This window comes from Dermacentor andersoni, chromosome 11 (assembly GCF_023375885.2).
Source record: "Dermacentor andersoni chromosome 11, qqDerAnde1_hic_scaffold, whole genome shotgun sequence".
In the NCBI taxonomy this organism is placed as follows: domain Eukaryota; kingdom Metazoa; phylum Arthropoda; class Arachnida; order Ixodida; family Ixodidae; genus Dermacentor; species Dermacentor andersoni.
In genome coordinates this window covers 26360998-26375873 of record NC_092824.1, presented here as the reverse complement: position 1 = coordinate 26375873, position 14876 = coordinate 26360998, and the positions used below count along the sequence as shown (strand labels likewise).

The 14876-nt window shown below is 47.0% G+C and overlaps 1 protein-coding gene across 2 annotated transcripts in view; it reads left to right on the top strand.

Annotated features, from left to right (window-relative positions):
* The window catches only part of LOC129381492 (uncharacterized), a 234247-nt gene that overhangs the window by 11214 nt on the left and 208157 nt on the right, over nucleotides 1–14876 (top strand). For both annotated transcript variants that reach the window (XM_072285592.1, XM_072285593.1), the window contains exons 2-3: nucleotides 9514–9661; nucleotides 12039–12337. In XM_072285592.1, the coding sequence (XP_072141693.1) occupies nucleotides 9514–9661; nucleotides 12039–12337 (447 nt within the window). The remainder of the gene's footprint in view (nucleotides 1–9513; nucleotides 9662–12038; nucleotides 12338–14876) is intronic.

Sequence of the window (14876 nt, the reverse complement as noted above, 5' to 3'; positions counted from 1 at the left end):
TGTGCGCGCTGGGCATCGCCAGCTTAGCATTTTGAAAGCTATAATTATCCATGACGCCCTGCAAAAGCATTCAAGAAGCTTCAGCGCTTACCCCTGTATCAACCTGTAAGTCTAGAGGGAAGGTGGATTGAACAGTATAAAGGGGGCATGGAATGGGTAGAGCCGATGTAGCCGCAACAGGAGTGAAGAATAGCCTTGCCACTCATCGCTCACGGTTCCCATACAAGGAGGGAGAGGAGGATACGGATAGGTGATGTGAAAATGAATGGGAACGCTGCTACTACTGAAATAACAGTGGTTGCGAGGGAACTCCATTAATTTAAGCCAAAGTTGCGGTGCGGTACATTTCTACTTTCTCTACAAACTAAACGCCATGCAGATCAGTCAAGCGGACAACATACGCATGACTTGCAGAACCAGAGCCGCATTTAAGCGCACCATATAGTCTAGGCGACAGTACGAAAGTGGTCACGAGTGATCATCAACACTATATGTGCCTGCCGCGGTAGCTTTTCAGCTATGGCATTCGTCAAGGTCACGAGTTTGACCACGGCAGCCACATTTCCACCGGGATAAAAAAAAACGCCCTTGTGCTTAGATTTACGGACAGGTTAACGAAAAGCATGGTGTGAAAATTATTCCGGAGTTGACCACGTCGGCGTGCCTCATCCTCTGAATGGGTTCTCGCACGCAAAACCCCATAATTGAATAAAACCAAACGCATGCTTAAGAACGGCACAATAACAATGCGTAAACGTATCATCACGTGGCTTTTTTCATTTCTCGTGGGCTTTCTTTGCTGCCTGGAAAAAAGGGCTACGTGAGGCGTATCGCAAAGGAAACAATTCGATCGGTGGTTTCTGAAAGTGCTCTACAAGTCTGCGTATCATACTTGGGGTCCTCAGCCAATAAACAAAGATTTGGGTAATTGAAGTAAATTAATTATTGAGTTATGAGGAAAATAAAATTGTCTGAATCACTATAGGCTATTGCGAACAGTATGCGTTCGGTTCAATTCGCATCTGACACGCCTTTCATTTTGAAATTCTTGACTCAAGTTTTGTGGGACATCCTGTATGTTGCTAAGCATTCTTATCCTTGTTCTATAGTCCATGATAACCCAAGAATGGAGTATAAACTCGACCTCCAGAACGGAGTGTGCCTGCCCCTGATCTTTCAAACAGAGCCAAGCTACCAGGATAGCGCTCATGCTTAATTACTTTCCTCCGATAATATAAAAGTAAAGCTAATTAAAGAACAAAAGGTCGTTGTTATAGGCTAAACTATTACGTTTGGCTGAGCGCTGATATCAGTATCAACCATAGAATTTGACAGAACCATCAGTATTCATTCTAACAATATTGGCACAGACACCTGAGTACGAAGAAAAGAGTTCTACACTCGCAATGCCGTTCCACGTCACAGAAATAAGGGAACCTAATTGGATTGCGAATCCATGGAACTTCTGTTTGAGCTGAACAGCGCACATATAACGTTTTATTCTTGGGTTGTGGTCGATTAGAAGCACTTTGCCGTAGGTAAGTATGTGAGTAGGTAGGCGGGAAAGGTACGTCCTGTCTCGCGTCGTTTTCGGAATCGCAGTTCTGCCATCGGCACAGCAGCCATGTACTCTAGTCATTAGACTACTGCTATTTTAATCAGACCGACATCGCAAGCCTACTTTATCTTTGAAAAGCCATCAAGAACTTTCAAACGTACGGTGCGTGCGTGACGTGCTAGTTTCTCGACTGCTTGCGTCTTGAAAGCTAGGGTGTTGGGGCGCTGTGAGATTGCACTATTTCCGGGATTGTCCCACATTAAATGAACAATTTCATCCTGTAGCAGCTCACGCTTTGTACAAACTGCGACGTTGTGCCGAGTTCATCATCGGTCCAGGTTGAACAGATGTTAACGTTTTATTGCCCGACAACAAATGACTTCTTCGTTTTGATACAAACCACCTAATAAAAGCAAATACACGCTGTATATGATTGTTAAACGCTAACATTTACTGGAGATTACGTCATAATATGCGTTTCTCTCGGCAAATTCCCTTGAGTACCTCTGCAGAGCTCAATAATCGGCGGGCGTAAATTCGGGTCAGGAGGCTGAAGAAATTATGTAATTGTACACCCTACGTTCGTATTCAACGTTACCGTCTGGCGGCCTTCGTCACACTCAACCACTCGATTTACGCAAACACGTAAGGTTTAGCGGAACGCCTAGTAATGTCGGGTTGCCAGGTACAGGCCACCCGCTATTACTAGGGGTAGCCTGTACCAGGCCACATGGTAAAAGAGAGCGGTAAAACATTGGCACAAGTGGCCGATAACCGGAGTAGGAAATTGAGGCGCGCGGCACCCTTGTTCCAGCGCACACTGGTATCTTAACTGCCACGTGATTCATGTTTGAAGAAGCGGGTCCCTGGCACTCTCGTTTACGACGGAATCGGGAACAACAGCATCGGGTCCCACAATTTATCTTCTCGGATCACCGGTCACTTGTGTTGATCTTTTTCAACTGCAGCTGTAGATCCGAAATGCTTCGCGTTCCCTGGCTTCGCGGAGTACGCCGCATTTCCATATCTTTCGTGCAACTAAACTAGGCTTTACCAATCTGCAGGGTACCCTGTATCCGTCCTTGACATAACAACGCGTCCGAAGCTAAGCCGAATTTTTGAAAGGAAAAATTCTCCTGCACCCCCGTATAGCACAAATGTACGAAGAAACCCCACGCGAATTTCTCAGAATGAAAGCTTTACAGTAAAAGAAAAATTCATTTTTTTGAGCAATCCGCATGAACCCAAATTTTTAGATCCATAAGCCTTTATGTACTTACCGAACGAGAAGACCGTCCGTGCGTCCATTAAGACGCCCGCTTTCAAGATAGCGCCCGCAGCAGCGAGCAAATTGACCTTCGTGCTGCCTCCCGCTTCAAAGCCAAAGAAGCGGTGACAAAATAAAGTCGCGCGGATCTCTCAGCAAACGCCGCACTCAGCCACTTTCGCAGATCGCTTTCAAGATATTGGTCCGCGTGTCTCTATTGAACAATAAGTAAGCAGCGATAACGCAGCACGCGAACCTATTAAAAGTCGGCGGTATTTGTCGGCATCGCATATCGCTTTTAAGGCATAGTCGGTGCGGCGCTGCCGCCAGCCGGGTACGTTCGGTTTCCATTCTTAACGGTTCAACGCGGATGGATAAGGCGATAAAGAGCGATAAAGATTATAGTGATCGGAACATAAGTTCATGTCGCGTAGCCACCTGCATTACTTTGCTTGCGTCGTGAATGCTCCTCTTGGCGACGCCCGCACTAGTTCACGTCGCCGTAGTGCCGTCTTTTGCACTCGCCGGATCAAGATTCATAACAGTGATAACGACACCGGGCTGCGTGGATATGAGTAAGTGGCACAATACTTACGCGTACTTTGATAATTCCCAGAGGAGTTCCTGCTCGACATTTTTCTTTTCGAGGCGTATGCAAATGTTCTCTTTCCTGAATCGTTCACCACTATCGGTATTAACTGATTTTTCTTAGCGAGAAGACGAAGTGATTCTCGTAGAGACCACTGTTCCTTCGCGCTGCAGTATTTTCTGTTTTTCCCCGTGTTTTACTGGGTGACGCCGCTCCCATTGCCACGGCAATGGAAGTGGAGTCGGCAGAATGCCGACGCGACGTGACTGCTTCGGCAGGTACCGGCCCGAGGAAGAGAAATTGCCCTCCTAGTCAAGCTGACAGCGAGGACACTGCGCTGTACTCCTGCTCAAGCGATGACGCCTCAGATGACGAAGGCTTCGAAAGAGTGGTACACCGGAAGGCAAAGAGAAGAAACATCAGCGGACGGTCTTCGTCAAGTAAGTCTACCGTCATGCCACAGCGAAGGCCATCTGCGCATACAATTCTTTTTGTACCGGACACACCTGCCGACAACCTCAACCGCCTTAATAGACAAGCGATTTCCGTTTCTCTGGAGGCTCTTGTCCCAGGAGAAATCAAGGATATCAGAATTAATACTCGAAAGAACGTCCTGGCTATTGATGTCCACAACCAAAGCGCAATCAATGCTTTGATGGCAGTAAAGCTCCTGGGCAACATCAACGTCCACTACCTCATTCCGCAGGACAACGAAACCACGGCTGGGGTCGTTTATGATATTGACACATCGATTAGCGACAGCGACGTGCCAATTTTAATCAAACCTGCCACAGATAGTGTTGCCTTACTACAAGCTCGGCGCCTCGGCAAGTCGACCTGTGTAAGGCTCGTGCTTAAAGGTGACTGCCTACCGTCACATGTAAAGGTCGGACACTTTCGGCATGTGGTACGACCTTTCGTACCCAAACCACTTCAGTGCAGAAGGTGTCAAAGAATTGGACATGTGAGCGCTGTCTGCCGAAATACAGCGACATGCCCACGATGTTCCGAACAACACGACACGGACGCTTGCCGTGCAACAGAGCTCAAGTGCCCTAATTGTCAAGGCCCACACGCCGCATCCTCAAAAGACTGTCCACGCCTAAAGAGAGAGCAGAAAATCTTGCGAAAAATGGCCAGAGACGGATCATCACACAGAGATGCTTCCGCCGCGATAAGGCGACACCGCTCCCGGAAACGAAAGTCTACGAAATCCTCTTTTGGTTCAAGGGAAAAGCCCCGTCCGACAACGCCACCTCCTGTTCCATCTGTCTCCAGTAAGAGCACGAATGTCAACGATAAAAGCGGCCCTGCTATTCCTGCTTCATGAAGTGAGGTGTGGCCAGCACTGCCGAAGACATGCCACGCGCGAGAGCCACAGCACATGACTCGCCACTTAACGTCAAATGTCACTTCAGTAGACCAAATGCGAGACAAGGATTCACAAGTGATTGCTATGCTCAAATCCCTCACGAATGTCATGCGTCTACTACTGACAAACATGGACACTCCGGCTGCTCGTAGTGCACTGCAAGTGCTGGACGCGCTGACTCCAGTACTTGAAAGCATCGCATAGCACCATGGCCCGCCCCTCGCTGCCCTTCCACAAGGAAGTCAAGAAAGGATCTCTATTGCAGTGGAATGCCCGTGGTCTCAAATCGAGAATTTCTGATTTTACACACTACGTTTTCGAAAACCGATTTCCCATACTTGTGATTTGCGAACCGAACGTGCAGAATGTTATACGCATTTCTGGCTATGAGGCATTCATGTCCTGTACCTGTGGTGATGTGAGCAAGGTAATTGTATATATTAGATGTGATCTGACATACGTGTTGCACCCAGTTCCACCTCACGACGACAACCAGTACGTTTGTTTAATTGTGAAAACGAACAATCTTACGTTCACACTCGTCGCTGTTTACCTTGCTCCTTCACGTGGCTTCGACTCTAAGCGACTGCACGACGTGCTATCAGCGACACCAGACCCTACGATTCTCACCGGAGATTTTAATGCTCACCATCCGCTTTGGGGGAGTTTGAAGATGGACTCCAGGGGAAGGAGACTAGCATCCTTTGCCACACAGCACCACCTTTACTGCCTCAACGTTGGTAGTCCAACACATTTACGCGGGCTTACATACAGCATCTGCCTAGACTTGACCCTGGTTTCTCGGCGTCTTGAAAGAGACGTGTAATGGTTTCCAGACATCGAATCCCGTGGAAGCGACCACATTCCGACGTACCTGAAGATCAAGGGACTATCTAAATGCCCCTCCACGACACTCCGGAGAATGGACTGGTCGGCGTTTCGGTCGCACATGGAGGAAGTATGTCAGCAAGGGACCCATTCAAGTCTGGAAAACGAAATTCAAAAAGCCATGCAAGATACTACGCGTGCTTTTCAGCCTTTCCCGAAATACGAAGAATTTGAAGCCGAACTGCAGCGACTACGAGCAGTTCGCCGGCGGGCTGAAATAAGATACAGGAGAACCAAATCCATCCATGATCTCAGAGAGGCAAGGCGGATGCAAAAGAAGATTCAACGCCGCATTGATGCACTTCAATCTCAAGGATGGAAACGTTCCTGTGAGTCGTTGGATCCACGTCAGCGACTATCTCAGATATGGCGAACTGTGCGTGGACTTCGCGTATCACCGCAACAGCGTGTTCCTTTTATGTCCCTCGCTTTGCAACAAGGTCGCAGCGAAATAGACGTTGCCGAAGAATTTTGCTCAAGACTTGCCAGCTCGCAGCCTCAACGCGCCCTTACACCATGTGCCACTCCTGTGCCACGGGATCCCCGCATGGATGTAATGTTTTCGGTGGAGGAGCTTGAAGCGGCACTAGCGACTTGCAGGCGCTCTTCGTCACCTGGGCCGGACGGCGTTACCTATGCGGCGCTCGCCAATCTTGGGCAGAAAGCACGACTCATGCTGCTAAACCTTTACAACGAGCCTTGGCGCAATGGTATGGCTCCACGTGAATGGAAATGCAGCCACTTGGTTCCGCTTCTCAAACCTGGCAAACCACCGTTAGATTTGTCATCGTACCGCCCCATCACTCTGGCCAGTTGCATAGGAAAAATAATGGAAAGAATGATTTTGACTCGCCTGGAATGGTACCTGGAAAGTTACAACGTGTACCCAGATGCTATGACTGGCTTCCGGCGTGGGCGCTCATCCATAGATAATGTCATCGATTTGGTCACGTATGTTCAACATCAAAAACGGAGGAAACGACTCGCTGCGGCATTATTCCTTGACATAAAAGGCGCCTATGATAATATAGCACATTATGCCATTATAGAGGCTCTGATTAAAGCAGGAATCGGTGGCCACACTTTTCAGGGGCTGTGCAGTTATTTGACCGACAGGCATTTCTTTGTCATGACCGAGGAAGGCGCCACGACTCAACACCAAACATTCCGTGGAGTACCGCAAGGCGGAGTGTTGAGCCCGACGCTATTCAACCTAGTGCTCGTTGGCCTAGTCAGATGCTTGCCCAACACAGTTCAAGTATCAATCTATGCCGACGACATCTGCATTTGGGCGTCTGCTGTTACACGACTGCAGGTACGAGCACCGCTACAAAAGGCAGCTACCTTAACATCACTGTACTTGCGAAAACAGAACTTAGAGCTGTCTTCAGAGAAATGCTGCCTTGTTACTTTCACTCGGAAGGCAATGCAGCGTTATTCTGTCAGTGTTAACGGACAAGCAGTTGCAAATGCACGTAAACACCGCTTTTTAGGGGTAATAATCGACCGCGACTTATCATGGAGCCCGCACGTTTCGTACCTAAAGAAGAGGTTGCTGACAATAATACATCTCCTCAAATTTCTCGGCGGGAAGTCATGGGACACATCGGTACGATCAATGCTGCAGCTTTATAACGCATTGTTCCTCGGTTTCGCAAGATACAGCCTCCCTGTGCTTGGTAACACCTGCAAAACAAACCTGCGTGTACTCCAGGGACTACAAGCTCAAGCCCTATGGACGTGTCTCGGTCTTCCGAGGTGTGCGTCTACAACGGCAACGATGTCATAGCTCGAGATCACCCAATATCAACGTACTTGGTAACCGACGCTCTCAGAGCGCATATTCGCCACGTTGCCCGACTACCTTCTCACCACCTTGCCGCTCTACCCGCAGAAAGGCCATACGCAACTATCAGTCGCATGATTGTTGCCAATCGCACCTCATTGCCATTGAACTACATGCCTGCAGCAAGACCATCCTCACCTTTATGGTGCCTGCACAGACCTGAAGTACGCCTCACCATCCCAGGAATCACTAAAAAGGCTAACATGCCATCGTTTGCACTGAAGCAGGCCACATTAGAACTTTTACATAAGGTGCACAGTGGCCGCGTACACGTATACATCGATGGCTCAGTCACATCTGCAAGTTCAGCTGCTGCTGTGGTGATACCAACAAGATCCGTCAAAATACAGCTAAAAACGTCGCATGTATCATCAACGACAGCTGCTGAACTGGTAGCCTTGCGTGCGGCTCTTCATTTCATTGAGGAAGAACCATCCCATGCATGGTCAGTCTTCTGCGATTCCAAACCAGCCCTACAGAGTGTACTCTCAGCACTGCGCCATGGATCACATGAACAGCTCGTCGCAGAGATCAGAGAAGTACACCATCGCATAGTTAACGAAGGACACGATATCATATATCAGTGGTTGCCTAGTCACTGTGGCATACACGGCAATGATCGAGCAGACGCAGCTGCCCGATCTGCCCATGACGGCGACAGCTGCGTTGCCATTCCTCTTTCGAGAGCCGACGCAGCGAAAAAACTTGCCGTACTGGCAAACGACCTGACATTAGCTCAGTGGAATTCATCCGATTTCACAAGTGCACGACTTCATACCCTGGACCCTAATTTACAACTCCGTATTCCGCCCGAGCTTCCACGACGCGACTGTACCCTTCTAGTTCGTCTATGGCTTGGAGTAGCATTTTCAAATGCGTACTCCTTTCTTATCGGAATGTCCAACAAGCCACTTTGCGACTTCTGCGGGTGCAATGAAACAATCGCGCACCTTCTTTGTGAGTGCTCTCGTTTCAACCCGCAAAGAGCAGTCCTCTCAGCCACCCTAGACAAACTGGACAAGCGCCCACTGACAGAAAACAAGATCCTTGGATACTGGCCTACGCGAACATCAGCGCGATCGGCTATGAAGGCGCTGCTGCGGTATTTAAAGGACACTGAACTTTCTGACAGATTGCGGCTTCACTATGTGACGCAGGATTGTACGGTGCACTGCATAACATAAGGAAAGCCTTTGCGGGCTACGTGACAGTGCCCACAGAAACAGTTTGTGTGTACGTGCGTGTGTGTGTAGTTTATTTTTAATCCTTCTCTCTCTCACCTATCGCATCCCCTTGCCCCTCCCCCAGTACAGGGTAGCCAACCAGAGATAATCTCTGGTTAACCTCCCTGTCTTTCCTTTGCCTTTCTCTCTCTCTCTCGCTTTCTTAGCGAAATGTTGTTCGAGCAATTCGAAAGGTAAATGAGGAGAGCTTGCGTTAATTTCACCTCTGCATAAAAGAGAGCGATTGATCTTCCGAAAAGCTTCCGCATTAAGTGAGAAATTGCATTAAGTGAGAATGATCAGCCAATACCAGTACATTAATTAAGATAGCACCATGCAGACTCGCCGTCATGAACATCTTTAATAGCAGCAAGCTAGTATGTAGCAGTTGGTCCGTGCATGCATCATATACTTTGTTGTATCAGATGTAGCAGCGACGTCTCATGCCGAGTAGCTTAGCACAGAGCCATTTCGCTATCAATGCGCGACAAGAAGCGAGGAAACAAACATCACGTATTCCGAGATCAACCAAGCGCCGGTTTAGGCATAAATTACCTAGGAATAAAACAATGAAGAACTTTCAAAACATGTTTGTCCTCTTCATCTACACTCCAATGTGGTTTCAGGCTTTTATTGCCAGAACATTGAGGATCACTTCATACGGCAGCAGCGCTGTCACTGTTTCTTCTTTCTTCCTGTGCGTTCATATCACGGAATGCTGCAGCCTCGTCACTAGTCTCACAGTGAGGAATTGGCACCTCTGCTTTCAGGGCATACAGACAAGACCGAAGACGGAAGCAGCGGTTCCACACTACAGGCCTACGTCAGCAGCAGCGGTGGTGGCGGTGATAACACACAGGCCAGCACAAGCCTCGCAGGCATGGAGGAAGCATCGGGCATATTGCGAAACGAAGCTAGGTGAGACAAACTTTCGCAATACTTCCTTTTCATAGATCAACTCACTGAGGCGACAGTGAATTCTCTGTATGGCTAAGTTGTGCTTGCACTGACGAACTTCTGCGAAGGATGGAAGTTCTGACCATTCAATCACCAAATGTCAGCTGCTGCTCACACTATATGGCACTGGTACAAACTGAAGCTTTAGCTCAGGATCTGCTACCTAGGTGCATGGGACAGGAGAAACCAGGTTCCTCGCCAACACCCTGCACCAACATTGGTGAAGTTTGCTGCATTTAAAGAATATGCTGTTTCTGTAATTGGAGCAATTGCATTTATGACTGATGTCTTATACTCAAGAATAAAGTGAGAAATTCAAGGATCACGATTAAATATTTAACTCGGCAATAAAAGTAATGCAACTATGTTATCAGTTGCACCAAATAAAACATGTAAAGTGCACAAAATATGTGCATAACACAGCCCTCTGAAATATGCTATTTCATGAGTAGGTACTTTGGAAATTCTTGTTCGTGTTGTAGCAATTTCACGGAAACTGCAAATGGATGAAAAACAAAGTTGCCCACTAAGGGTTCTCCATGAGATGCACCTAATAGAACTTCGCTTGTTATATTTTTGGGGAAGTTGAATTTGTAATTTTTATGCATCTGATCTTGTCCAACATAGCGATTTCAGAATTTTCTAATGAAAAAAAAACAATTGAAAATTATAATTGACACGGTTGCCTAAATTAAAATGTTTAAAATAAATAAAATAACTTGATTACAATCCACGTGGAAGGCAACAAAGAATTCTGTTCTTAGACCTACACCGGTTTTCCGAAAACAACACTGCCACTCTCGTGGCCTGTTAATCACTTTCCCTGTTATTTATTTATTTACCTAGCTCTAATTGATTACGTATTCCGGTCACGATACCGGCCAATCTGGCATGATTAGAAACGACGTGCATGATAACACCCCACGAGTTGAAGCACACCATAAGATTGTAGGACTCATGTTAACCGCAGTAACAAGAATAGATATAAGTAAACAAATAAACAGCCCATTACCGCAACAATAGCAAACAATATCCATCTAGAGCTTAGCTCAGATATTTCGAAAGAGCAACAGACAAGAGAGAACACATACAGTATGCGCCGGCGTCCTTGCTCTGCCAGCCCAGTCTTTTTTTTCTGTATCTATCAAACTCTACAAAAGATGTCGTAGCAACAATGAATTCGCCCTTGCAAACTTCATTACCTTCCTAAGAAAAAGGCTGTCGGCCATGGGCAGAAAATAGAGGGGAATTCAGGTTATTTATATTACATGAACGTAGATTGCAATACACGCTGTAGTGCATACTTGCACAAGGATATCAAAAAGCAAACAAAGACAAACTTCTTCGGTAGCACAATTCATACATATTGGGTGAGCACACTGAAGTAATTTACCTATTTGTGCTCGCCGCTTGTGAGAGGATAGATGATCTGCGCCTAGGCTGTTCAATGCTTTCGGCGGAAACGGTTTATTGTTCGAATACGAGTCGAATGTTAAATGACTTGATACAACGACTGCAGAACGGTTTGAAGTTAGTTTTCTTCTTATTCAATATGTAAGGATGGAGCTGTGACATATGACGTCTGACTTTGCACCACTTTAAATTATTAGCGTGAAGACCTTAAAGTGAATCGTTGCAATGGCTCTTACCCGCAAAAGCGGGTCTAGCCCAGAGAAAAAATATATGATCATCAGGAATGGCTATTTCCCCGTAGGCAGGCAAAGTTGTAATGGCTGAAAATAAATGCAGAAACGAAACGAAATAAAGATAAAACGAAAGAGCGAATGAAAAGAGAACGAGCGATAGAACGAAGAAAACAAGAACAAAGACGGAGAGAATGAAAGAACCTTTACGCATTGTTTTAGGTTCAAGCATGTGTCGTTGCCGCGGTCGACCTACGGCTTGATATGTTTGCTTCACAGTGTGGCTCGTTAGGTATCAGAAGAAGTCTGACCTCTCAGATTGCATAGCGTAGTTTCACTACCACGTGTGCAGCAAGCTTTCCAATTTCACGTGTTACATAAGTGTAACTTGCGGAACGTTTTACTGTTCTTAATACGCAAGGCTTCCTAAAAACGCGGACGTATTTTAGCTGATGCAAAACAATCTTTGTCAATACCGCATGTCTCACTTCCGAGGGCACATTTCAGGACTTTTGCCTGAATACTACTTGTGAGCGTCTTAAAGACGCAGTAACAACTTATTTACCACTCAGGTTCAGCAGCTCACCTTGCCAATAACGTACGATTTCGTTTGTCACTCTACATTGGCAAAATGTGTTTTTGTCCTCCCGTAATAAGCGTCTGCATATTGAGCTCCTTTGTCCGTCTTCTTGCAGGAATGCCACTGGAACCGGAGGAAGGGAACAGCAACAAGAGTTGTGCGGTGTCTGTGGGAATGTTTGGAAGCAGACGGGATGCGTTACACAGACACGCCAACGAACACACCCGCGACACAGCCCATATTTGCAAAGCATGTGATCAATCGTCTGTGAAGAATTCGAAGTTTGTGGAACATTGCCCCAACAATACCGGCAAAAACCGCAAATGCGAAACCTGTGGTGAACTGTTCCACCTGGCTGGTCATCTATCTGAACATTACCGCCCGCGCACAGACGAGAGACCCTACAGATGCGAGGTATGTGATAAATTCTTCCGGTGTTCTGATGACCTAGGTGTCCATAAACGCATGCATACAGATGAGAGAACCTCCAAGTGCCATATATGTGATCAATTATTCCGGTAGTATACGCCCATCTAGATGTTCATAAGCGAATGCGCAGAGGCGAGAAACCCTACACTTGCTAAAGATGTCGTAGCTCATTCGTGCGGAGTACAGATCTCCGTAAACACCATAACACTGACACAGACGACCAGCCCCACACCTGCCATAAATGTAGTAAACCATTGAAGCACAGACCTAATCTCAACAGTCATCTCAACTCGTGTTGGGGAGACGGAGCTTTCGTTTGCGAAATATGTAATCTATCCTTTATTGGAAACTTAGGTCCGAGTCATCACCGCCAAAGCATGCACGGGGATAAAGCACTGAGCGATATGGTTTCGCAGAGGAAGAAACCCTTCATGGACATCTGTGCTACTTATGTGGAGGAGGAGAAGGAACTTCATTGATTATTCTTAGGGGAAGAGGGGAAGGAGGGAGAGGGTAGGGTGGGAGGGATGTGGCTGTGTGGGTCCCCTATTCTAGGACAGCAGTGACCCTGGCTACTCCCTCCGCCTGCCCTGCTCCAAGAGGCACCTTTCGGCCCCTAGCCCCGGCCGGGCAAGGAGGGTCTCCCACGGCTCCCTACTGTAGGTAAGCATCTCAGGCGAGTTTGCTTCCTGTGGTCTTTTTGTGCATTCCCACGACACATGTGGTAGTGACGGCCATGCACCGCACCATGGACAAATGCCGGCACGTACGGTGGAATTCATGTGGTGTGCCCTTCCCAAGTGGGGATAGGTGTGTGTTTGTATTTTGTATGCGTGGGCTTCTTGCACCCCCAGTTGCCGATGTGGGGGTGCAAGGCGCTCTCACGTGAGACGGTGCTCGAGGATGTCTCGGGCTGTAAGTGGACTATCTTGGAAAGGGCTGTGGTTCCACTCTCTGGTTGTGAGTGCTCGAGCTAAGGAGCGTGCCCTCTCCTTGCCTGGGATTCCCTCGTGTCCTGGACACCATATAATTGCATGTTCTTTTTGGAGTGCGTCGCCTAAGATTCTCAGCGCGATTCGTGGCGATCTGCCTTGCATGTACATTCTGCATGCTGCTTGAGAGTCAGAGCTAATCAGTGCAGAGTGCCTGGCGCTATCGCTGTGTCTGATTGCCATCGCGACTGCTGAAGCTTCGGAAGTGGCTGTACATGTTGTGTTTATTGAGGCCGTTATCTGACAATGACGTTTGACAATGACGTTTATTTGCATCAGTACATGACGCGAGGGGCATGCACAAAAAGCTGTCACATGGACAGCTTGACGAAGCCGCAGGCCCCCACATTGGCGTTTGCGCGGCGTTAGCGAGCACGAAGGTAGTACATCATTGTTTACAAATGCCCTTTACACAATATTGATCATCGCGAACCATGCGAAGGAAATGAAGAAAAAAAATGTTCCCTAACAGCTCATAATAAAAAAAACATCTCCAACCAATAAGGATAAAAAACAATGATAGGCACAACGGTATTGCAACTGTTCAAAAAAACACGAGGGTGAGAAAGACATAATCATAACACAAGCTGTAACAATAACATTTCTCATACAAACTAAACAAATGAAAGTCAGGAATATGAGCTATACGAGGTGTGACACAAAAGAAACGAGACTAAGTGTGTAGTTTGAAAAAAGAGTGGAGTTGGCAACAACTGTTTTGCTGACATACCTCCTCTGTTCATGCGTCCAGTTTCGACGGAATCGATCATGCCAGTTGGGAGTGCTGCGTCATTGAGTGAACATGTGCAACTGCATCATGCCGGAAAAATGTCATGTAAAAACCGAACAGGGAATCAACATCAAGTTTCTTGCGAAACTTAAAAAATCAGCCACAGAAACATTTCAAATATTAACCAAGGCTTATGAAGGTGTAACTTTATCTAGTCCACGTGTGTTTGAATGGCATAAGCGGTTTTCAGGGGGAAGGGACAGCGAGGAAGACGATGAACATGCTGGGCGCCCAAGGTCAGCGATTACAGTCCAAAACATTGCCAAAGTTCGTGATGTGATCAGTGGTGACCGAAGATTAAGTGTTCGTGCAGTGGCGGAGTCGGTTCACTTGGATAGGAAAGCTGTTCGACGCATTTTAACGGACGAATTACACATGAGGAAGATTTGTGCGAAGGCTGTTCCAAAAGTTCTGTCCGTTGATCAAAAACAGTGCCGTAAGGACGTGTGTGTGGACATGCTAGAACTCATTGAAAACGAGCCAAATTTTTTCGAATCTGTTGTAACATGTGATGAGACATGTATTTTTACCTATGACCCAGAAAGTAAGTGCCAGTCAATGCAGTGGTGGTCTCCAGAATCCCCAAGACCCAAAAAAGCACGCATGTCAAAAGCAACTTTCGAGGCAATGTTAATTGTCTTCTTCGACATTAATGGAATTGTAATGATTGAGTGGGTTCCCAGGGGTCAGACTGTTAATCAACACTACTACATTGAAGTACTAAAAGGACTTCGTGAAGAAA